At 40.6% G+C, this 25,916-nt stretch overlaps 1 protein-coding gene across 1 annotated transcript in view; it reads left to right on the top strand.

The window, feature by feature from the left end:
• The first annotated feature begins 553 nt into the window (after nucleotides 1–553).
• Psme4 (proteasome activator subunit 4) overlaps nucleotides 554–25,916 on the top strand; it is a 117,220-nt gene continuing 91,857 nt past the window's right edge. The window contains exons 1-3 of the mRNA XM_036200711.1: nucleotides 554–1,005; nucleotides 20,919–21,059; nucleotides 21,871–21,987. Coding sequence (XP_036056604.1) covers nucleotides 764–1,005; nucleotides 20,919–21,059; nucleotides 21,871–21,987 — 500 coding nt within the window. The 5' untranslated portion in view covers nucleotides 554–763. The remainder of the gene's footprint in view (nucleotides 1,006–20,918; nucleotides 21,060–21,870; nucleotides 21,988–25,916) is intronic.

Raw genomic sequence — 25,916 nt, 5'->3', positions numbered from 1 at the left:
TGCAAGCCTCTAAGTCCTCAAGGGCAGAACTAGGCTTTAAACTTAAACTTTCCACAGGAACCTAAAATGAGAGGATGACACAGAAAATAGTTCAACTAATATTTGTTGAATAACTATTGTTGAGGTTTAAAAGGGACAGAGGACTACAGGGTAGTACAGGGTAAGTAGGCTCTTCCATAAACGTTTTATAAAGATAATGCCTCCTGTAGCCAAGTTATGTCAAACTCACTACGTGGCCAGCGCTGGCCTTGAAGTCTTCTTGATCATGCCTCTGCGTGCCCCCCCCCGCCCCAGCTGGGAATACAGGCTGCTCTTCCATAAACTGGCCCAGAAGAGAGGGTACTCGGCGTGGAGAGCTTGTCGGATCCCGTGCCGGAGGCCACCTGGATCCTGCTGGAACAGCGCGGGATCTCATTTCTCGTGGGCGGGTCACTCCATGCTTTCCGAATCCAGCCGGGGACACCAAACTCCGAAGTCCCCAAGAAAGCCACTCAGTCACCTCCGCAGCCCCGCCCCGCCCCGCCCCGCCCCGGAAGTGACTTGAGGCCCTTCCGGAACCTCTGTGCTCAGCGGCTGCAGCGTCACCAGACGAGCTGGAGCGGGCCCGGCAGAGCAGCCGCTGCTGCCGCCAACGAACCGGGCGCCGCGCGGAGTCCAGCTACGCGCCGGGCAGCCGGGGGGCCCAGCGGTCCGGCCGAGGGCGACGCGACGCGGACTAGGCGGAGCCCGCAGCGGGGCGGGGGCCAGGGGCGGCCCCGGGCTCATGGAGGCGTCGGAGCGGGCGGGCGGCGGGGAGCCCCCTGAGCCCGGCGGGTGGCCCGGGCTAGGCCCGGGGGCCTTCGTCCCGCAGAAGGAGATCGTGTACAACAAGCTTCTGCCTTACGCTGAGCGGCTGGACGCCGAATCCGACGTGCAGCTGGCGCAGATCAAGAGCAACCTGGGCCGGGCTGTGCAGCTTCAGGAGCTGTGGCCCGGGGGCCTCTTCTGGACCCGGAAACTCTCCACGTAAGTTGGCTGAGGCTGTCGGGGTCCGGGCTCTTTGTCTGAGCTGCTGCTGCTCAACTTTGTCTTGTCCAGGCGGCGCTGGCCTGGTGCAGGGTTCCAGGCCCGTGGCCGAGACCGGGAGAGACTCAGTCTCTTGTCTTCTTTCTACGCAGAACCTCTGGGCCCTGCGGGTGGCCCCTCTTAGCCAGTGTTCTGGTCGTTTCTCTTCACCTGCCGGGGTCTGCGGAGCCACAGGGGTCCCCGTACACAGTAACTAGAGGTTCCTTTTGGCTCTCTTTGGAGTTCTGCACGTAGAGCTGCGGAGTGGAGAGGTCCGGACTTTGGGGAAGCAACTCCTGACATCTGTGTTTCCTCTTTCTTCCCCGAGGATCCACGACTTTTCACTTCTAAACCGCATTGAGTGTGGAAGGAGGCCATAGAGAGAGGTTTTGGGGTGTGTGTGTGTGTGTGTGTGTGTGTGTGTGTGTGTGTGAGAGAGAGAGAGAGAGAGAGAGAGAGAGAGAGAAAGAAGAAAAGAAGAAGAAGAAGAAGAAGAAGAAGAAGAAGAAGAAGAAGAAGAAGAAGAAAAGATTGGTTTCAAATAGGTGGTCAGCTCATTCTCGGGCTGTGTAGACGTTGATGTAGAGAATGTTGTCTTAGAATCCTAGGAAAGCTTATGTTCCTGTTGTGACATTTCCTTGCTCGAGACTTTGCTGGTTCTAAGGCAAATTGTGAAAAGTCTTGTCAGGTTGTCCCAGGGCTTGGTTAGCTCTCTGGACTGTGTGTTCTTGAGTTGGTCATAAGAATGTTGACGACCCTTAACCTCAACTTCGGAGTTCTCTATACACTAGCTGCAAATTACAATGCCAGTGGAATTAGAGCTGGGGAAAATAGTGGACTAAACGTTTGGAGAGATCATCTGCTCTGTGTGCACCGTTACTGTGGCAGAACTATAAGAATTTTGTTGTTTTGTTTGGTACACTATAACGAATTCTCTCCAGGTGCCTGCTCTGAGGAAATTTCTACCGGGGTCCAGAACAGAAACTACAAGTGGCTAGGATACTGATCTGAGGAATATTAAATGAATCTAAGCACACTGAGTTCTTTATTTAGTCCATTCTCTTTATTCTTCTCAGTTAATTCTATATACACATCTTCTTTTCTGTTCTCATACTTAGCTCCTCTCTGCCCCTTCTTCTGCTTTCTCATCATTTTACCCAGTTCTTTCCATCTCCTTCTTCATCTTTACTCTTCTAAGTGCTGTGGGGGAACCAGTATATGTACACAAACAGAAATTCTTGGGCAAAGCAATAATTGTCAGTTTCCAATTACAACCCCAAACGGGGAGTGAATTTTCGAAACGAAGCTAGGCACCCATCTCATTCGCCTGGCTTTATCAGAAATCTCCTTTGGTCAGTGGGAAATAACTACCTTAACTTAGTAACTAGCAAGTGGCTAAAACATCATCCTAGAAATGTGAGCAGTAAATCTCTTAAATTAGAGTCTTGTGTAAATAACTTGGGATGAAAGTAAAGAGTTGAGGATTTAATTATTAGTGGTTATTTTCTCTTATCTGTGAGATGAGCTAATGCTTATCTATCTGCATTTGTCCTTGGATAAAAATACTTTTGTCTGGCCAGATATGTGTTAATGAAAGATAAATACGGCTGGGGAAAGTTATCCAATTAGCCCAAATGTATAGGGAAAATTGTGCCCCAAATTGAGATGCAATCATGAGATTACATGTACACATAACATGGAAATGCACAGTAAAAGAGGAGAATAATAGCTGTTAATGCACAAGAAGTTTACAACAAGAAACAGCCAATTCACTCAAAAGGCAGTAATTCCATAATGCCTTGCATTATGGTTTCGTCTAACAGAACACTTAGTTCTGATAGGTTGACTTTCTGAACTCTAGTTGTCAACTGCTGTATACTCCCATGGTCTTTTGCTACCAGCAGCCCTCAAGAACGCTACATACTGTCTGGTATGTTTATGCATGCGGTTACCGATGGGACATGTTATTTTTGTTTACCAGAATCTGCCGAGTAAATTGGGTGATGGATGATGACTCAGGGTTTTATAATGCAATAATCAGCTGTATCTCCTCTCTGGATAGTTCTTATGTGCTAATTGTTAGGGGGCCTCTGACAGGTTTTTTATACCCTCTAACTAAGGGTGGAAATAGCCCTCTTTTAATTAAAAGATGCAAAACTAAAACAATTTGCTCTTCTTAGAAGGACCATAAAATGCCAAGGTTAACAAACTTTTTGACTAGAGTATAAAGAAGTTCATGGTGTTAAGGATCCAGAAAAGTGGAGATCAATTTAACCAAAGAAAACCTACTCTTTAGGTGGTTAAAATTCAGATGCTTCTTCATGTGCTCCCCCTAGGTATTTGTGTAACTTGGGCACAGTAAAAATAAAGTTTGTTAGTGGGGGTAGACCCTTTTACAATCACTTGGATAAACTTGCCAAAGAATATTGCTTTGAGGGGATATACGAAACTTTTCTTTGGTGTACAATATGTGCCAATGTGTGAAGACATCCAATTTGGATTATGAGCATAATTAAATGGTTGTTTTCCAATTTCTGGTTAGTGAGTTTGGTAAATTAGCACTAGGTTTTGTTGCTGTTTTGACTTGAGTAACAGCATTACTAAGGAAGGGCTAAAAATACTGTGGAGATACAATGCTTGGTATGTAGGGCAGTATTGCTGTTTAGATAGCTTAATGCTGGTGACTTCAATTTTTATGTAAATAACCAGCAAGAAATGCTGTTGGGTAGAATAATTTGAAATGGTGGTTAAATGCTGGAAACTCATTCTTGGAATTACATAGTGTTTTAAATTTGATAGGACATACTGTGTGTGTTGTTCCTTTAAGTCACATTAAAGTGACCTGTTAGTTGTGTTTAATCCCCCCCCCAAAATTTTTAAAAGCCCAGTATGTTGTTTAATGTTTAATATCTACAAAATCCTCAAGTGATCATGTTTAGTATTTCCTAGAAGAAATGTAGTAATAGAAAATGTCATTCTTCCTACCAACTCTGGAAATATGAGAAAGTTCTTTAATCATGCCTTTCTGTTTTCTTGGGAATGAAATGAAGGGTGTTGGGCTAAATAACTCCTGGAAACTATTTTTTGCTGTGATAATCTATTATTTTAATATTTCTTAAAAAATTTGGGGCTTCATATAAACCAGTTGTGATTCCCCCCCCCCCCCCCACAACCACCACCTTAAGATAGATAGGCCAGACTAAGGTGGGATGGCCTTGATCTACCTGTTTGCAACTCCAAATGGTGGAATTACTGGCAGGAGACACCATGCTTGTCTTAACTTTTTGAGACAGGATCTCTAGTAGCCCAGACTTGCTTCAAACTTGAACTCCTGACCCCTTCCCCCCCCCCCCCCCACCTCCCAAGTGCCTGCAATTATTCAGAAATAACCAGTTTTCTCTTTATTTGCTAACTGGCTCTTTGTGCTAGAACCTCATTTTAGGTTCTAATTTTTGAATAGTTTTTTAAATGCAATTTCTTTAACCTTATACATTTTCAATTTTTTATTATTTATTTAATTTTATTATTATAGTGTATTGTAGGAACAGTCAGACAGACACTTCTAAGGGATCAACTCTCTCCTTCTACTTTTTCACTGTGGTTTCCAGGGAGCAAAGTCAGGTCTTTAGAGTTGCTTGCCAAATGCTTTTTTTGCCTGAGGAACATTCTTGTTGATTCTGAACATTTTTATTATGGAAAATATCAAACATACAGAAGAGAACAGTAATATAATGAATATTACTTATCATCAACAGTCATCAACCCATATCAAGTTGCAAAATTTGTGATTGGTTTTACTCTGAGTTCTCCCTCTTATCTGCATTATTTTGTCTAAGGTTTATTATAGTTTACTGTTCTCATGGGCAGAACAGTTTTATTTTTTATTTTATTTATTTTTGCCACATAGGTGACTGTAAGACATGATCTTGGAAATCACCATGTTTTATTATTAAAATGCATCCATGCAAGACTCTATCCAAAAGACCTGCTGTGACTGTCACTGTTGCTGTGATATTATTCACACACAAGGAAGAACATCTCACAGGAACAAGCAAAAGTAGGTCAGAGGGGAGAGTCACCTATGGAAACAGGCAAACATAAAATAGTTTTCAGAATGGGGTCTTGAAAGTGCTAGGACCTTGAGGATGCTGCAGAATCTGATGTGATGGAGCCAGTGAGATGGTTCAGTAGATAAGGGTGCTTGCTGCCAAGGCTAAGGTCCTGAGTTCCATGCTTGGGACTCACATGATAGAAAGATAACCAATTCCTGTAAGTTGTCCTCTGACCTCCACATAGGTATTGTAGTACATGCAATATTCCACTCCACAAAATAGGAGTGGGGGGATCTACTGTGTAAAAGTGCAGATAATTAAAACAACAACAACTGAGAAACACCAACATTGATAAAATCGAACTTGAGGAAGGTTTGAGAAGCCTTCCAGCTGTGGTGCTCACCTGACTCAACCCTATTCTAGGCTCATCTCTATGTCCCCTGTAGCCTTCAGCATCCTCCCATTAGTATCAAATCATAGCAATAGCTAGTGCTTCTGTATTGTGTGGGCAGAACAGTTTTAAAGGCTGGTTTATTGTGTGTGTATGACACACATGCACTTGAGCCATGATATGCTTGAATAAATCAGATAAGTCAAAATCCTTTCACCATGTGATTTTTCTAGGGATTGAAGTCAGGTTATCAGGCTTGTTGACAAACATCCATATCTACTGAGCCATCTCACTAGGTCTAGAAAAAAGCTTATTAGTGATTATTGTTATACTGTAGCATCTTTTATCCTTCAGAGATTAGACAATTCTGGGGTAACAAATATGGTGTGGAATTATTTCTGTTTTAAAAAATCAAAACACTGAGACAGATAGGTTAACATAATATAGTAGAGATAGCATCCAATCTTTTTTCCAATACTTTTTTAGTGTGTTTTTTTTTTTTTTTTTTTTTTTTTTTTTTTTTTTTTTTTTTTTCTACAGGTTGGGAACTGTCTTTGGTTTGTGGGACACATCAGTGAAAGATTTCTGTCTTTAGGATGCTCCAACATGGTCATTCTCTTAGTATCCATTTTTGTTTGTTCAGGACACACCAGTAAAGGAGTAGCTCTACCAAGAAATTTGATGATAAAAATCTGATTTCTAAATGTATCTTTTAAATATATAGTTGGTTGTGATCAATTTTAACCTGTATTGAGGCACCAAGAAAGGCAGTTAGTAAACCATAAACAGTGCCATTAGATGGCCTGAAACCTTGGTGTCACTTGTGACAGCCATGCCATCTTTTTTTTTTTTTTTTTTTTCCCGGGATTGTAAAATACCATTGTATTTGAAACATACATCCAGGGTTTTTGTTTTGTTTTTTGTTTTTTTCCCTCCCACAGTGCTGGTTCTGGAACCCTGGCTTTTACACATATACTAAGTAAATGGTCTATCACAATTAGACCTCCATCCTGAAGTACATGTTCTTAATTGAAGTGGAGAAGTTTTGTTTGGTTGATTTGGCTGTTTTGAGATAGAGGCCAATTCTGTAAAGGCTAGCTCGGAGCTCACCTTGTAGCTTAGGGAGGGCTGGAACTCTTTCACAGTACTCTTCCTGCAGTATTCTGAGTAGTGGGTTATAGATTGTGAGACAACCCATCTAGCTGCAAAATAAGTAAATAAGTAAACAATAAAATTTGAGAGGTTTCAGTAAAATCTTTGAAACTTTCAAATTGAAAACTTTCTGTTAAGTGAAATTCATTTGTAGTTGTTAAGTCTCAAACCCTGGGACTAAGGGCTGGGGTGCCTATTTAAAATATCAAAACGAACCTGGCCACCAGGTTCTCCCAGCATCCTTCAGCCCCTACCTGTTACAGGGTCCTAAGGCCCAGGAGTTTGAGCTGCTCTTTCTTATATAATCCTACCATTTTGGTTACCCATCCTTTTTGTACCTTTGGCCTCCTGGCTGCTGTACCTGGTTCCCTTTTCTTTTTTTTTTTTTTTTTTTAGTTTTTTTTTTTTTTACTTTTATTTTTTTTTTTTTTTTTTTGAGCTGAGGATCGAACCCAGGGCCTTTTGCTTGCTAGGCAAGCACTCTACCACTGAGCTAAATCCCCAACCCCTGGTTCCCTTTTCTTCCCTCTGCTTTTGTTAATACAAAATTTAAGGCTTCTGTTTTCCACACTGACGATTATAGAAAGCCAACTCATTGCCTTATTTTGTAATAACAGCAAGTTAAGAACAAAGTAACAGAAAGTAAACAGTAGCAACAAAAGTCCCTATATTGGTTTAGCTAGTCCTCCAATGGAATATTAAACGCAGCATACAGCGTACAGATTCCCTTTTGGAGTCTTGGCTTGGTTATTTCCATATTTGGTCTATTCTCAGCATTTCTCTTTTGATCTGCATTTCATGCTTTTGTGTGCATATCTTCCTCTACTACTTTGAAGTTTATTTTTACTTCTGCAGCCCTCTACCTCCCCCATCCCCCTCCTCCTCTGCATTAGAAGTGGTATTCATTATTATTAGAATTAGTCTTTTGTTCTTTGTAACCCAGAGCATTAGCAAAGCTAAGGAATTGCTAATGTTACATTCAAAATTTAAAAAGTGAATGGTAGTTTATGTCCATAAATAAATACTGGACTCAAAAGAAAGTATATCTTTAACCAAAGAATTTGAAGGAATGAACAATCTAGTTACAAAAAAGATTAGTATTTCATAACCTCAAAGGGGTATTCAGGAGTGATATTCAGCAAAGTAGATTATTTTGGTTCTAAATGAGTTTGACCTCTTCTTCTTTCATTTCTCTCACATCTTCCCTCTCTGTCTTCCCTTTCATTCTCTGGTTCTTTCCTCTCCCCTCAGAGCTGGGAATTGAGCCCAGGGCCTCGTTACATACATGCTAGTCTGGCTTTCTATTACTGAACTACATGCCTTAGCCCCTAAGACTTTTTTTTTAAAAATAAATCTTTTGAGTTTTAGTTGTATTTAATTTAGATTATAGTTAAAATTTTTTATAGTAGCATCATTAAATTTGGATAGCTACCCTTTTCTGCTAATTTGGCTGTATTTCACAATAACTGGGCTCTACACACTTGAGATAAAAGCATAACAAAGACTATGTCTTTAATTTTACAACCTTATTGGGGGTTTGTGGTGCTGGTTGCTCTTGAAGAGGAGCTAGGTTTGATTCTCAGCCATCCATCACACAGTGGCTCACAATCATCTGTAACTTAGATCCTCTGGCCTTACTGTAGACAAAACACTATACACATAAAATAAAATAGTAAAATTTTAAAATTAAAAAAAAGGTAGATACATATTTTTTTAAAAATTCTTTAAGGGAGGAAAGATTTATTTTGACTTACAGTTTCCAAAGGGATTTCAGGTTTTAATGTCAGGAAATGTGGGGGAAGCAGGAGCAGCAGCATTGTCCTTGGTATTAGGAGTGTATAGCTGCTGCATTTCATGTGGCAATGGACCAGGAGGCAATAAAAACTTTTTTTTCTAAGGAAAACAAACAACAAACAAACCTCTAATAACCATTGCTCCTGTGAAATAGATGAGAATAGATTTTTCCCTTGTTGGCTGTACGATGGAGGGCTGTTTTCAATAGGTGTTTCATTTCATTTTCTAGTGATTTTTTTTTTAAAGTTAACAATGAAGTAGAGGTTTTCTACAGCAAGAAAATTTATAAATATAAATATAGGTACATATTTTGGGCAGCTATATTTTTTTATTTCTCTACTCAAGTGGCTTTTGAGTGGAGTTGATGTTTTTTGGAAGATTCTTTTTTTTCAAAAATTATTTATTTTTATTTTATCTTCAGTGATATGTTTTGTGCATGTTTGTCTGTGTGAGGGCATTGGATCCCCTGGAATTGGAGTTACAGACACTTGTGAGCTGCCATATGGTTCTGGGAATTGAACCCTGTTCCTCTTAACCACTGAACCACTTCTTCAGGCTCATTTTTGAAGATTCTTAAAGAGTGAATGGATTAATTTACCTCTGCATTGAGTAAATGGGGCCTAGCCTTAGGCATGCTAGGCAGGTGTTGTATCACTGAGTTATACCTCCAAACCTCTGAAAGAGCTTACTTAATATAGTTTGCATTCTGAAGGCAAGTGGAATACTTGCAGAGGCTACAGCAAACAAAATGACAGCTTGCTGTTAACATGTAACAGGTGGAGTTCCCTATCTGTGTAAGCAGAGAAAAAGTTACCTTTAATAGGTAAGTATTTTTGTGTTTTTTGATACATAATCTCAAACTGTGGCCCTCAGCTGGCCAGGAACTCATCCTTTATCTTCTTACCGTAGCCTCCTGAGTGCTGAGATTATAAGCATGAGCCACACCACTGTTACGGCAATCAGGACTTTACTGTTTAGGCTGTTTGGTATGGAGTCCAGGGTTTTGTGTGTTTGGATGTGCTCTGTTCTGTCATTAATCCATACCTTTAACCCAAGAACATTCAGTTTTAAGACCTTTTAACTTAACCATAATCTTTTTTATTTTATTTATTTTTTCATTGCTTATCACCCTCCTACCCCCATGAGAAGTCAGAGGTCAGTTTTCAGGAGGTAGTTCTTGCCTTCCACCATGTGAGCTCCAGAGATCAAACTCAGCCAGCCCACCAGGCTTGGTGGCCCAGCTCCCTGGCCCACTTCTTTTCTTAATGGGGGCTAGTTGCAAACTTTCATTTACTTATTCATTACATCACATAATTTCCAAATAGTAAGTCAGGACCAAAAGGTGAGGAAATAATCATTAAGACACATTTATTATTAAGGATCATGACTTTTAGTTTTATGTAGATGTGTACTGGATTATGATACATTTGTTATTGTGAGTTGCAGCTAATGGGTTTCTATTGTTAGTGTTGTTTAAGACAGGGTCTGGCTAACCTCTTTTACTCAAGCTAAACCTCTTTTAGAGTCTCTGGAAGCTCCTCACTGGCCTTTGTAATGGAGGCTATGTAGATGTAACCGTCTTGTTAAGTAAGAAACACAGATCCAATTGCAGAGTTAGAGCAAGAGCTGAAAACCTTACCCTTCACTGCTTCTGCTGTCTTTCCTCTCCTCAAGAGAGCTACTTCTGTGTGTCTTTTCTTTTTATAGACTTTCTGTTCTGCTTTCTCATTGGTTGTAAACCCAGCCACATGACCTCCTCGTCACTGCCTGTCTGTACAGACCTCCAGGTCTTCTATGATTGGTATTGAGATTAAAGGTGTGTGTCGCCATGCTGGCTATATCCTTGAACACACAGAGATCTGCCTAGCTCTGCCTCCCAAGTGCTGGGATTAAAGGCGTGTACCACCACCACCACCACCACCACCACCACCCAGCTTCTGCTATGGCTTGCTCTGACCCCAGGGCAACTTTATTAATATACATATAAAATCACATTTTACAAATATAGTATCACTACATTGGCTATCCTTGAACTCTTGATCCTTTTGGTCTGTTTCCCAATGCTAGCTGTACCCCACTGTGCTCCTTTGCTACCACATTCCTCTTCCTTATCTTCCCTCTCTGGGTTTGAACCTAGAACCTCATGCATGTTAGACAAGTGCTCTTCACCAGTCTTTCTTATACTTTTTAAAAGATTAATTTTATGTTTTTATGAGTGTTTGCCTGTGTAAATAAATGTACCCAACATGAGTTCCTGGTAACCATAAAAAGGGTCAGGTGATCTAGAACTGTAGTTTTGGTAGCTTTAAGCCACCATGTGGGTGCTGGGAATTGAACCTGGATCCTTTGCAAGAGCAGCAAGTGCTCTTAACCACTGAGCTATATCTCCAGCCCCCCTTTTACTTTTATTTTAAGCCAGGGTCTCACTGAATTGTCTAGAGTTTTCTTGGACTTATTCTATAGTTCTGCCTGGCCTTTAAACTTGCAGTCTTTCTTCCTCAGTTCTCAGGTAGCTAGGTTTACAGGCCTGTGCAGGCCCTGCTTCAGAAAACTGTTTTGTTTGGTTGGTTTGTTTTTTCGAGACAGGATTTCTCTTTATAGCATTGGCTTTCCTTGGAACTGCAGGCTGGCCATAAACTCAGATGTACCTGCCTCTGCCTCCCTAGTTGCTGAGATTAAAGATTGTGCCACCAGTGACCAGCTCAGAAAACTGTTTTATATGACTCAATTTAGTGTTCATTGCTCACTACCTCCTAGTGGTAGTTAATCCTTTATTTAACTGATGCTTAAACTTGGTCAGATCTACCAGTTATGTGATAAACATGGAATCTGAACCAAGTTCCTGTGATTTTTTTCTCCTGCCTTTGTTGCCTATCCTAGCTACTCTGGTGTTTTGAGGTTGGAGATTTGTTCGAGCCCAGCCTAAATATTGAGACCATTTCTAAAAATAAATAAATAAGTAGAGTTCGGTGTGTTGGCATACAGCTTTAAAAACTAGCACTTGGAGGCAGAGATGTTATTGATTGTTTTTGCTCTTTTCGGGGGCCTGCCACCCAGCTCCCAAATAAATCACACATGGAGGCCTATTCTTAATTATAAATGCCTAGTTTTAGCTTGGCTTGTTGCTAGCCAGCTTTTCTTAACTTATCCCATCCATCTTTGGCCTTGGGGCTTTTATCTTTCTCTATTCCTGTATACCTTTTCTTTCCTTCTTCCGTGTCTGGCTAAGTAGCTGGGTTGCTGGGTGCTGGGCCCCTCAAAAGAGAAAAATCAATTAACACAGAGACAAGTGGATCTCTTGAGTTTGAAGCTAGTCTGGTCTACATATTGAGTTCTAGGTTAGTTGGGCTGCACAATAAGACCCTTTCTCAAAAACCAAACAACAAAAAACCCCAACCAGACAATGAAACAAGGGACTGGAGAGAGGAGAAAGAAAGAGAGGAAAGAAGGAAGGTGGGGATTAAGTTGGAAGAAGTTCTCTGGGTATGGTGGTTAAGGTAGTTTGAGACTAGGTTGTATAGCAACTCCTGGGGCATCCTGGGCTATGAAATTGAGGAATTATATTAATTAGGAGCCCACCAAAAATAATAGTAAGCTTCACTTCCAAAGCAAACAAGCAAACCTGGGTTGTAAGATACGGCTATGGAACCAGAACTGCCTCAGTACATGGAACACATGTACCTCTGCTTCCCTAGTGCTGAGATTAAAGGTGAACTCCACCACTGACCGGCTCAGAAACCTGTTTTGTATGACTCAATTTAGTGTTCATTGCTCATCATCTCCTAGTGAATTTGGTAATTAATACTTTATTTAACTGCTACTTAAACTTAGTCAGGCCCTTCTTCCTTGGTGCTGCTGTGTACCTGAGCCTTCAGTGTCTGCTGGTTCCTCTGTTAGGTGAGGGAGCCTCAGGTCTTCCTTCCTCCAGCACAGATGTGGTAGGGCAGGTGCTGCAATAGGATCCTGTAGACATAATGATAATTGACAAGGCACTAATCAGTCTCTTTGCTGTTGGAAATAGGTAAAAACAGCTCAAAGCTACTGGCATAACAGTTTTATTTTCTGTTCTTCAGCTCATACAATCAGTAATTACTGATTGAGCTACAAGAAAACAATTTAATATCTGTAACATGAAGGGTCTTAGAATATTAGTAGAATCTTGACTGAAGAGCATACACACTATGATACACTCAAGATCCTAATGTGCCAGCAGTTAGCAAGTGCTTTACATTCATTATTTCCTTTAATTTTCATAAGCAACCCTAGGGACAGTGTGTGTGTACCATTTTACCCCTAAAAGAATGAGGCTTCCTGATGTTTTCTCAGTCTGTTTGTAATGATGTAAATTCCATAAACTGGGTGGCTTTAGAGCAAATATTTATTGTTTATAAATTATTTATTCTGGAGGTTGAAGTCCAAGATCTTGGTGATGTCATGGATGGGTTCTGGTGAGAGTCCTTGTCAGCCAGCTGCTGCTGCCTACATCTTCACCTCTTTGGAGGAACAGATAGGCGCTCCAATTCTTTGTAAGAACACTGATCCCATTAGAAAGGCTTTATCTTTAAGAAAAATGACCTCCCTAAAGCCTTACCTCAGAATACCTTGGTGTTCAGGATTAGTATTTTAGTGCATTTGGTGGGGGGAGGGTACAAACAAACATTTCTTCAGGAGTAGGGGCTTTTATGTTGTTGCTTGTGTGTGAGAATGTGTGTGAAGATGTGTTGACCTCTGCCAATGCCTATGGAGGCCACAGGTTGGTTCTTCTTGTTGCTTTCCCACTTTATTTTCTAAATGTAACTAGATCTGATCTAGAGAGTCTGATCAGTGAATGGGTCCCCAAGGTTCTCCTTACTTCTACTTCTTAGTGCCAGGGTTAGTACGGAGCTACCAAGATTAGTGCTCGTGAGTGAGTGAGTGAGTGAGTGAGTGAGTGAGTGAGTGAGGAGAGAGAGAGAGAGAGAGAGAGAGAGAGAGAGAGAGATGTGCATGTATCTATGCACATAGGTGTGCGTGCGCTCTGGCCAGAGGCCAGAGGGAGGAGGTCAGATGTACTGCTCTATTACTCTCTGCCTTCTTTCCTTAAAGTCTGACTGAACCAGTAGCTAGGCTGGCAGACAGCAAGCCCCCGGGATCTTCCTGCTGTCATACTCTATCTGTGCTCCCCATTCTCCAAGTGTATGTTTGGTTGTGTCCTGTTTTGTTTGTTTTGTTTTTAATGAGTACTGGAAATTTAAACTGAGGTCGTTGAGCATGCTCAGCAGGTGCTCTTACACACTAAGCCCCAGCTTTCTCCATTTTATTTTGGTGGGCAGGATCTCTTGAGATAATACAGGCTGGGTTTGAAGTGACAGTAACTGCTCAGCCTCCTAAGTGCTAAGATTACAGATTACTGCAGCCTGTCTGGCTAGTTACAGAAACTTGGTGACAGTCAAATTTCCTGAAGACTATGGAGAAACTCTTAATTAAATATATGTCTATGGAAAAGAAGGAAGGCTTCCTAGCTGTATATCCTAGGAAGTCTACTCCATGGCTAGCCCTGAGGTAGGATTTAATTGGTGTCTTAGTTGGGGTTTCTGTTTCTTTGAAGAGACACCATGACCATGGCAACTCTTTTTGTTGTTGTTGTTGTTGTTGTTGTTGTTGTTGTTGTTGTTTTGTCTTCCGAGACAGGGTTTCTCTGTAGTCCTGGCTGTCCTGGAACTTGCTTTGTAGACCAGGCTGGCCTCAAACTCACTGAGATCTACCTGCCTCTGCCTCCCAAGTGCTGGTATTAAAGGTGTGCGCCACTGCCACCCGGTGACCATGGCAACTCTTACAAAGAAACATTTAATTGTGGTGGCTCACTTACAGTTCAGAGGTTCAGTCTATTAATCATGATGGGACATGGTGTTGTGCAGGCAGACATCATGCTGGAGAGGTAGCTGCTACAGGCTGATATGCAGGCAACAGGAAATAGTCTGTGACACTGGGAGTGGCTTGAGCATAGGCCATCTCAAAGCCCATCTCAACAGTAACACACTTCCTCCAACAAGGCCATACCTATTCCAGCAAAGCCACACCTCCTAATAGTGTCACTTCCTTTGAGGGCCATTTTCTTTTAAACCACCACAATTGGGTAAAGCAGATTTCAGAAAGTATCTTTTAATGTGGGAGAATAGAGGTAATTGGGTAAATTGGCCATATAAATATTAAAATCTATACCTCAAATTGAAATGGTTAATTTTGTCTGGTTCAATGCAGTATGCCTCGAGGCTGTTTGTTTTTTATTAGGTTTCTATTGCCTGGTATATTTCTAGCACATAAATAACAACCAATAAAAAATTTCGGGTGGTTGGGCGGCGGCAGTGCATGCCTTTAATCCCAGCACTTGGGAGGCAGAGCCAGGTGGATCTCTGTGAGTTCGAGGCCAACCTGGGCTACCAAGTGAGGAAAAGGCTCAAAGCTACACAGGGAAACCCTGTCTTGAAAAACCAAAAAAAAAAAAAAAATTTTTTTTTTTTCAAGAAACTGTTATCTGGAATAACTTGGTAGAGTGCTTGCTTAGAATGCACAAAACTTTTTGTTCTTTCTTCAGAGCCAAATAGCCCAGGACATCTTAGTACATGTCTGCAATCTCAGCACTTATCTGTTGTGGGATAGTTGAGTAACTGTGTAAAGATGTGTTGCTGTTTTACCTTGCCTGCCTAAGGCACCTGCTTGGCTTAATAAAGAGCTGAATGGTCAATAGCTAGACTGGAGAAAATAGATGGGGCTTCAGGGGGTGGGAGGAACTCAGGATTAGAATCTTTATAGTACAGATGGCCTATGCATCAATTTAAATGACAGAGACTTACCTACACCCTAGATGATTACTCTAAGCTCCCATGGTCTCAGTGGATTCATTGGGGGCAGAGGTCCCTGGGCAGCATCAGTCTTAGAATACCAGGCCTGGAAAACCTGAGAGACTTTTCTGTAGAGGAGGGACTTAGGGGATTGACCTTACTTTGTTTAGGCAAAGTGGGGTAATCAACCTTTCCAGTGTCTTGCTTGTCTACTGTTTGGCCATGGTCCTGCCAGTGGGTAAGGCATTGATGCATTTATGCCCAGTGTTTAGCATTACCACAATCCAGGAGGAGTGGTCAATGCCCCATCTACCTACTTTGGAGACCTTGTGGTCACTGCTGAGAGCTGGGGTCTTTGTAGAGTAAGCTTTTTCCATTAGGCATTTTAAATGCTATATTCAGAAGATCTCTTGACAAGTTTGAGGACCATTATCTATTAAGTATATCTGAGCTAAACAAACCACTTGTTTTTAGTTATTTGTTTGAAAACATACAGGAGGCTAAATAAAGCTTATTTGTGTAAATACATTTGAACTTAACATGACAATAACCATAGTTCTGAAAATAAAGAATTTTTATCATTTATAAGGTGACTTATTATTAACTTGAATATTTTAATTACCTTTAACAGTTTACAATAAGTTAGTAGCTTTTTATAAGATTAGGATTTTGTAGCTTTATTCCTGTTTAGGTTTAACCATTAAAAAAAAATAACAATTTCTGAATTGAACCTTTTTTAGTATCAAAGTAAAACTTTTAATCATAAATAACAGTCCATGGGAGACTATCAATTTTACTTTCCTGGTCCTTTCATAGTACACTGTTACAGAATATAACAAGTTTCTTATATGACTCAGTTTATCAAAATAGCTAAAGCTTAACAAAATTAGCGAAGACAAGGAAGCTACACATACATTCTTAAGTCTGAATAGACCTTAGATATGGAGAGGCATTCTTTAAGCTTATAGTTTTCAACCTTTCTAATGCTGTGCCCCTTCAACACAAGTTTCCTATGTTGTGGTGACTGCCAATCTTAACACTCTTCTCTTTGCTATTTCACGACTACAATTGGCTGTTATTATGAATCACAGTGCAAACATCCAACATGCAGACAGTATTAGGCTACACCTGTGAAAGGGTCTTTCAACCCCCAAGGGTTGGTGAACCATAGATTGAGAACCATTGCTTCAAAGCTCTTTTCCAAACTGCTTTTTTTTGTGAGACTGCTTAGGTCATTGTCTTATTGCATCAAAGATAGGACTATCCTAGGTTCTGGTATTTAGTGTTCCGTGCACATAGTTGTTGGCCCTGACTCATTAGCTCTGTATTTATTTTTAAGATCACATATTAATAATATAAAATATTTTATGAACTTAAATATTTTAAAAAGCTGTTTCTTAAAACATATCCACTTTTTGACAGGCAGATCTCAGTGAGTTTGAGGCCAGCCTGGTCTACAAAGTGAGTTCCAGGACGGCCAGAGCTGCTATGCAGAGAAACCCTGTCTTGAAAAACAAAACAAATCCAGTTCTTCAGATTTTTTGAAAAACTACAAAATCTCTCAACTGTGTCGTGTACTCCTGCAATATCAAAAGTAAAAAGTACCCTTTTCTTTTCTTTTCTTTTCTTTTCAGAGAAAAAACAGGGCGTAACCAAACTCCCACAGTGCCAATAACTTAATGCTCATTGTGTGGGATTTATTCACACTACTCTGGGTCACCTCTCTGGCCTCACCCTCTGCAGCATACACAGCCTGTCTCCCATTTCATTATGGTTGATGTTTCTGGTGACTATCACATACATGGCACGGTCATCTCCAAAACTGCTAGGGTTCTTCTCATGGGCCCTCCTTAGGAACTTCAGCCCTACCACACAGTGGCAAATCTCAGCTGGTCTCCATGACTTCTTCGTGTCTTTAAAACCAAAGCCACTTGGGTGACTCTTTTTTTTTTTGTTTTTTGTTTTTTTGTTTTTTGAGACAGGGTTTCTCTGTGTAGCTTTGCGCCTTTCCTGGATCTTGCTCTGTAGACCAGGCTGGCCTTGAACTCACAAAGATACGCCTGCCTCTGCCTCCCGAGTGCTGGGATTAAAGGCCTGCGCTGCCACTGCCCAGCTTTGGGTGACTCTTAAATTACAAAGTTTGGCTGCCAATGTAAGGTATATTCCTATATATGAATGCACGAAGATGCAGTTTTAATACATTATTAAACAAGCATTGTTTTTAAATCTTATCTTTTATAAACCTTGTTTTCAGGACAGGAATTATCCTAATGAAAGATATCCTGGAGACTTGTTGCCTCCTTGTTTGGTTTATACCATATGTTCACCTTTAATCAAGATGATGGTGAAGTCACATGACATTCATGCTCTCCAACCCTTAGCAAAGATGGTGGCAAGCCACATGTTGCTTATATCCCAAAATGGAGTCATGCCACATGGTTCCTTTAAGATTACTCTTCATAGATTTTTAACTATCAATCCTATGTTATACATTTTAAGTTAACTTTTTCCCCTCCTACTTTACAGATTTTTAAACATACCCAATAAACTTAGAAACCTTGAGAAACAGAACAGAAAGATTGCATAGTAGTCTTTTTCTTCCTTCCTTCCTTCCTTCCTTCCTTCCTTCCTTCCTTCCTTCCTTCCTTCCTTCCTTCCTTCCCTCCCTCCCTCCCTCCCTCCCTCCCTCCCTTTGTTTGTTTCTTTCTTTTTTCTCTCTCTCTCTCTCTCTCTTTTTTTTGGGGGGGGTGTTGAGACAGGGTTTCTCTGTAGCTTTTGGAGCCTGTCGTGGACTAGCTCTGTAGACCAGGCTGGCCTCGAACTCACAGAGATCCACCTCCCGAGTGCTGGGATTACAGGCATGTGCCACCACCGCCTGGCCTTTCTTTCTCTTTTTAAAAAACCTGTCCTACTTACTCTCTTTTCCCTGTCACAGAATTAGGTGTATTGCCTGACACAGGACGTAGTGGAAACTTAAAATATGCTTGGTCTAGAGAAGGAAGAACCATAACCCAACTCTAGAGCCAGCTTTTCAATAAAGTAGAATAGCATAAAGCTACTCTAATGTTATCCACACTCAAAAGATATTTGTGTCCCTGCTAACCTAAATCCAGTGACCAGAAAGCTCATAGATAAATTCTGAGCCCTGGCCTTCAAAACAGCCATGGCAAGTGGTAGCTGGTGGCATTCAGTGGCAGTACAAAACACAGAAAGCTCATACACTCAAAGGAGATCAGTCAATAACAAAACATGGGGTGGCCACCATATATTCATGCATTCAACTGAGCGTATATCAGTCTAGGTCCCCATGTTTGCAACAAAGCTTGTACACAAGCCAGAAAACACAGACCCATCTGCACATGTAAAACAAAGGCAAACAATCAGAACCAGGTGGTGAGTGGCATCTTACATCTTGCCTTAGACGGCAGAGTATTTGAGGCCCTGTTGAGCCCTTTCCACATCCCAGGTTTTGATTCCACAGGACAGAATAAGCTTAATACTCACCAGACCTCAGTAGATGCTTGCTGCTTTTCTAAGCATGGCAGTTCATTCCAATAGTCTGTGAAACCAAAGTCACACTTCAGAGCCTTGGGGCATCTCAAGGTACATGCCTTCTGAGGCAGCCCTCACCTCCAGTCCTGGAGTTTGGAACAAAGGTCCAGCTTTTAGTATTTGGGTGGGTATTCTAAATTTCACTGGGGCCTCCAGAAAATGTTAATCCCACCTGATGAGAAAAAGACCACTACCACAGTTTTGAGTCAAATTTGAAGCAAGCTTTAATTAAATTAATGGCCAAGATGATGGACTCCGGCAAGGTCCATTCTGGAGTTCCCAGAATATGGCCATGAGCTACATTGGCCCGTGCTTATAAAGGCAAACCCATAAGACTGTGTACCTTCTGCCTTCGTCCATTTGGGGGCAAGCATATATCCTAATGTACTTCCTGCCTATTAACCTCCATTAACATGTCATCAAACACATCTGGTGGAGCTGGGTCAACCAAACTTGTTTAGGGAAGTGGAAACGTGTGACTTATTATGTTAATCCCAAAGATGGGAGAAGAAAGACCACTGACCCCCAAATTAAAGCAAGCAATTAATTAAAGCAAGCTTTTTTATTTGTGTACATAGCTGCCTCCCCCAAGGTGGGGTTTGAAAGTTAAACACTGGATATGAGGAAGACAAGGCTTTTACAGCTCAGGGGCAGGAGGTTTCCTAATGTGGGATTTGAGGGCAAAATAGGCAGGGTTACAGTAGTAGAACATAAGCATAACAAGTTAGTCCCTCCTGAAACAAAGACATGGTTGCAAGGTGGACATTACAAGGTGGTCATAACAAGGTAGCCGTAAGGACTTACATGTGCAAGGCATTTTTGTTTTGTGGATCTCTTATGCATAGTAATTAAATTTAAAATATAACTTTGGCTCTCACAGTGGGTCTCTGTGAGTTTGAGACCACCCTGAATTTCAGGCCAGTTAGGTCTGTATAGACCCTGCCTAAAAGAGAGAGCAAAAGACATGAACATTCTTTTTACTCTTAAGCTTGCTTATTGCCAGAACTTTTGATAATATGGTGTTTCTAAGTTAACAACTATGTATTTTGAGATGAACTATTAGCTTATTTTTTATTAGTTTTTATTTATTTTTTGAGAGTGGGTGTCACTATGCAGCCTTTGCTGGTTTGGAACTCACTCTTAACCAGACTAGCTGTGAACTTTTGATATTACTTCTGCCTTTTACTGCTGGGATTATGGGGATACCACAACTGGTAGGGGTTTAGAGGTATAGCTCAGTGGTAGAATGTGTCAGGCATTAAATTCAATCCCAGTGTTGGAGATGTGATCCTATAAAACAACAATGTTCTAATTTGGCTTTATTATAAAATATTTATAATGTGTTGACTAAAGTACAGAGTAATTCTTTTGTGTAAATATAAAATTCTTAGTAGTATTTAAAATTAAGGTCCATCACATCATGATTGGCTCCCCCCCCCCCTCTTTTAAAGCTGTGCATCATAAATTTACCTTCATAACACTTTGCAGGCAGGAGTTCTTTTGTGGCAGGATCTCTCATATAATCCATACTGGCCTTGAATTCCTGATCCTCCATCACTTACCAAGTGCTGGTATTGTAGACATGCACCACCATGCCTGATTCCTTTTGACCATTGATATTTAAGTGACTGGTGAAGGTGTGTTAACTATTTGTATGTCAATATAGGTCTCTGCAATATTTTCATCTTTCATGTCTCAAACTCTATGCCAGTTGAATAACAAACCTTTATCCCCACTTTCTAACAATTGTCAGCTACCATTCTACTTTCTGCTTTGAGTTTGAGTGCTTTACATCTGTTACATGAAAGGAACTGTGATTCTGGGCTTTCTGTGACTGGCTTATTTCAGGCAGTTTATCCATGTTGTAACATATTACTGGATTTCCTTTTTAATTTTTTCCACTTATTTTACTATTTTTATAGGCCGAGCATATAGTATGTCTTCTATTACTCTGTGTAATATCAGCTTGCTCCCATAGCTCAGTTAGTATAGGTGACATAGTAAAGAACATGAGTGACTGGACCTGTTTTTAAAGGCTGTGTTGTGTGGATAACATAGTAAGGAACATGAGTAACTGGACCTGTTTTTAAAGGCTTTGTTTCCCTTTTGCAGGTATATCCGACTTTATGGGAGAAAATTTAGCAAAGAAGATCATGTTCTTTTTATTAAGTTATTGTATGAGCTGGTGTCAATTCCAAAACTTGAAATCAGCATGATGCAGGGATTTGCCCGTCTCTTGATCAACTTATTAAAGTAAGTCTACTTTTTGTTATTCCTGGTGAGATTTTGGTTTTTTAAGGTTTAATGGATTAAGAATCAATTTTGGATGGGTTGGGGATTTAGCTTAGTGGTAGAGCGCTTGCCTAGCAAGTGCAAGGCCCTGGGTTTGGTCCTCAGCTCCATTTAAAAAAAAAAAAAAAAATCAATTTTGGGAAATGAACAGAACAATTACCCAAAGTTTAATTGGTGTTGATTTAAACATTTATTTTCTCTGTGAAACTTTTAGTTGTACATGCTCAACTATAGATGGTTAGATTGTTTTATTTATGGTAATTATTTGCTCCATGGGGTATAAACTATCCTTTACCAAGCAAAGGTTAGAAACATTAAGTACCATACACATGGTATAGCAAAGCATGAAATTTGGGAGCAAGAAAGATGCAGTAGTGGTGAATAAGAGCATCTGTTGCTCTTTCAAATGACCTGGATGTGCTTCCCAGCACCCATATGATAGCTCACAGTCATCTGCAACTCCAGTTCCAGGGATCACACATCTTCTTTGAGAGTGTGAATGCGGAGCACATACACATGTGCAGGCAAAACAAACATATAAGAAAAGTATGAAATTCATCAGCAGTAATGGTGGCCCAAGTTTAAATGCTTTCTTTAATAGGCACTGCTTTTTGTTGAGTGTCAAGTTCTTCCTTAGTGCTTATTCTAACAGTGAGTGGCTGTGGGCAGAGACAGGCAAAATACACTGATTAGCTGTCCTCTCTGTGCAGTATACTTAATAACCATGTATCTGAATAAATGATTTCATATATTTGTATTTCTTTATAATTAGGAAAAAGGAACTTCTCTCAAGAGATGATTTAGAGTTACCTTGGAGACCACTTTATGACATAGTGGAAAAAATATTATATTCCAAGACAGAGCACCTGGGATTAAATTCATTTCCTAAGTAAGTATTTTGTAGCAGAAGTTTCTTGGGTCCCATCTGGCCCCATGGTCCTGTAGCTTAATGTGGCTTATGTGCCTATGGCAGGCCCCTTGCTAGCTAGCTCTTATAGTTTAACTCAACCCCTAACTATTTATCTATGTATCACCACATGTTCCGTGGCTTTACCTGCATCCCATTACATGTTGCTCTTAGGATGCCAGTCTGGCATCTCCTCTGCCTCTGCCTTTCTTCTTTCTTATCTCTGCCCTTGGATTTCCTGCCTGCCTCTAAGCTGCCTTGCCATAGGCCAAAGCAGCTTTATTTATTAGCCAATGGGAGTAACACATATTCATAGCATACAGAAAGACATCCCACAGCAGTATTTCTGTTAAAGTACTTCTTTGGGACCATGTGTGGCTTTTAGGGTATTAAATACAATGGAAGAAAATGGGTTATTTTAAATAAACAAGCAAATTTTTTGTTGTTGTTTTTTTATTTTATTTTATTTTAGTTTTATGTTTTGAGATGAGGTCTCTGAATAGTCCTGGCTCTTCTGGAACCCACAATGTATGTAGACCAGGTTGGCTTTGAACCCACCAAGATCCACCTGCCTCTGCCTCCCAAGTCCTAGGATTAAGGGTGTACACCACTGCTTGGTGCAAATCCATATTTTAATATGCTCATTTCTACATAATTTGCCTTTATCCTTTTAAAACTATTTGAATCTATTTCTTCCTCAAAGCTTTTCCACCAAGATGTCTCTGATAGTTGATGTCACCATACTTCTAATCATTCTTTTGTTATTAGATGTAATGGCTATCTGCTGTTCTTTTTTTTTTTCTCACAAAGTTACTTAATTTTCATTGTGCATGTTTGTGTGTTATTGTATGAGTTCATGTGCACTACATATGTTCAGCAGCCTTCAGAGGCCAGAAAAGGGCATTGGATCTCTTGTAAACTGCCATGTTGTTTGTTGTAAACTGCCCTGTTGGTTCTAGGAATTGGACTGGGTCCTGTACAAGAGCTTCAAGTGCTCTTAACCATTGAGCTATCTCTCACCTGTCTCCCCCCAACCTGGCTTTTTATATATTTTAATTCATTAAGTAAAATAAATGCTTTAAGATGAGGAGCTTGCATATTCCACAAGGCATTCACTATAAACTGTTAAAGAAATCAGGTCTTCCCACCCCCACTATAAAAAAAAACGAACATGAATGCATGGTCCTCCTGCTCAGCCTCCCAATAGCTGGCTTTACTGGGTTGTTCCACATGCCTGGACAAAGTATCAGTTTTACTAATTGACTACATTTAGGGTATAAACTATTCAAAAGTCATTCCTTAGTTTTTGTAATTTCCTTCAAATGTTTAGAACTATAGCGGTCTTGCTGATTATTGGTTCCTTACATATATACCATGACTCTTCAAGACCTAATTTGTATAAATTTTGTATTTATTTTGAATCTGTGAAGTATACCATGATCATTTGCCTCTTAGTGCTAATAGTGACCTCAGACTTGACTGTTCAGTATCATTTCTATTGACAGGATTTTGTCTAGTTATGAACACTTTTCTTCCTAACTTTTAATATTCACAGACTTTACAAATTTGGCTTAAACTATTTTAAATATTTTTAGTAATTAAAATTATTATTGTTATTGGTCTTTTGAGATAGGATTTCTTTGTGTATCCTTGGCTATCCTAGAACTAGCTCTGTAGACTGGGCTGGGCTTGAACTTACAGAGATTCATCTGCCTCTGCCTCCTGAGTGCTGAGAATAAAGGTGTGCACTTGTAGTTAGATTTTTCCTGCCTGGCCCACAGTCAGGACAAGTCTCTCTTACCTGCCAGTCCCACAGTCACTCAGACCCAACCAAGAAAGCACACAGAGACTTATATTGTTTACAAACTGTATGGCCGTGGCAGGCTTCTTGTTATCCCGGCTAGCTCAGTCGGTAGAGCATGAGACTCTTAATCTCAGGGTCGTGGGTTTCGAGCCCCACGTTGGGCACTAGATATTGGTGAAATTATTAAGGCCACTCCACGTAGTTAAAAGGGAGGTTTATTTTGTGGGGTAACTTGCAAATGAAGGGATAGGTTGCAGGGTCTGGGAAAGGTATGGTGCAGTCCGCGTGTTCTCTGGAGAACTCTGCTCAGTCTACCTCCAGCGTCCAGGGTCCTGTAACCAAGAGAGGCCTCTCTTCTCGATCCTGGATCTTCAGCTTCCTCCCTCAGCCCTGCCTTGTGGGCGTGACCATTTTCCGAAGCCTCAATGGGGGTTGGAACTTCCAGGCCAAGGCTGGGATGGCTACCCACTCACTACATGCACTACCACCACCTGGCCTAAAATTTAATTCTTAAAGGCAGGTTCTTGTTGGGGGGCTAGTCTGGCTTCAGATTCTTGATAGCACAGGCTAGCCTTGGCCTTGTAATTCTCTTGCTTCAGCTTCCAAGTACTGGGGTTGTAGGCGTAAGTACCCCACCTGTCTTGTTCTTTAGATTTTAACTGTTTCCTGTTAACAGTCTAGAGTGATACTGTTTGTCATACTTATGTACTAACTTCCTGAAGAACACTGTTTTATCTGTCTGTATTAACTTGTTTCTTTCATAAATTAAAAATTTAAAGACTTGTGTGATTTCTTTTACTGTCTTAGACATGTTGAAGTTGCACTGAATTTAAGGCTTCTATTAGGTTAACAGTCTGAACTTGTTGCCTGTGACCGCAAATGGCAGATTTTAAGAAGCTTTTTACATTATAGATTTAGTGGTGAAGAAGAGTTAAAAATGACTACAGGCAGTAGAGAATTGAGGCCTTAGTTGGATTTTGGGCAAGTGGTACAGGTAATCATTCTATCCTTGAGGTTTCATGTGTTAAAATAAGGAAAATTTCCAACCATAGACAAACTAAAGTTCATCATGAGGCTGAATGGTATTGTGTGCAAATAAGCTTTTAAAAATTGTTAGGATAATTTTCTGGGAAAGCATGTTAAAGATGCCTTTTGAGTGTTTATTTCTGTGGGAAAAGTGTGGCATGGATTAGATGGACTGAGCCTTCATGTAGTAACTTCAGGAATTTTTGACTGGCATTAATTACTGTTTGACAGATTTCTGTGACCTGTTATTTGTGTTCAGATTAGTTGCCTTTCTGAAATTCTCCTGCTCTGAACGTTGTTGGTAGATGAATGGTAGGGGAAAGACAGATTTTTTTCATTTCTTGTTGTATCATTTCTTGGTGCTTTATTAAAAAAAAAAAAAAAAAAAAAAAAAAAGTCTTACTTCCTGCCAGGACCCGTGTACCTGTGCAAAGGAAGCCACTTTTTTTTTTTTTGGTTTTTCGAGACAGGGTTTCTCTGTGTGGCTTTTGCGCCTTTCCTGGGACTCACTTGATAGCCCAGGCTGGCCTCGAACTCACAGAGATCTGCCTGCCTCTGCCTCCCAAGTGCTGGGATTAAAGGCGTGTGCCACCACCACCCGGCTAAAGATTTGTTTATTATATATAGTGTTCTGTTTGCATGTATCCCTGCAGGCCAGAAGAGGGCACCACATCTCATTACAGATGGTTGTGAGCCACCATATGGGTACTGGGAATTGAACTCAGGACCTCTTGAAGAACAGCCAGTATTCTTAACCTCTGAGCCACCTCTCCAGCCCCCATATTCATTCTTTATACTCAGTGACAAAAATAAATAGAAACAGTACTTCAGAGCAGCTGGCTCAGTGAATAAAGGTACTTGGTGAGCTACGCTAGCACAGTGACTGAAGTTTGATTTCTGGAACCTTGTCTAAAGGTGAAAGGAGTGAACTGACTCCACAGAGTTGTCTCCTATTCCCACATAATGTACATATCTACAATAATAATAACTTTAAAAAATAATTAAGATATAAATAGCACTAACCTTAAAAGAGAAATAATTATAAAATGAGTTTCAAATATGCAGATGTTATTACAACAAA

The sequence above is a fragment of the Onychomys torridus genome, chromosome 10 (genome assembly GCF_903995425.1).
Source record: "Onychomys torridus chromosome 10, mOncTor1.1, whole genome shotgun sequence".
Classification (NCBI taxonomy): Eukaryota; Metazoa; Chordata; class Mammalia; order Rodentia; family Cricetidae; genus Onychomys; species Onychomys torridus.
This window is presented reverse-complemented; position numbering and strand designations above follow the sequence as displayed.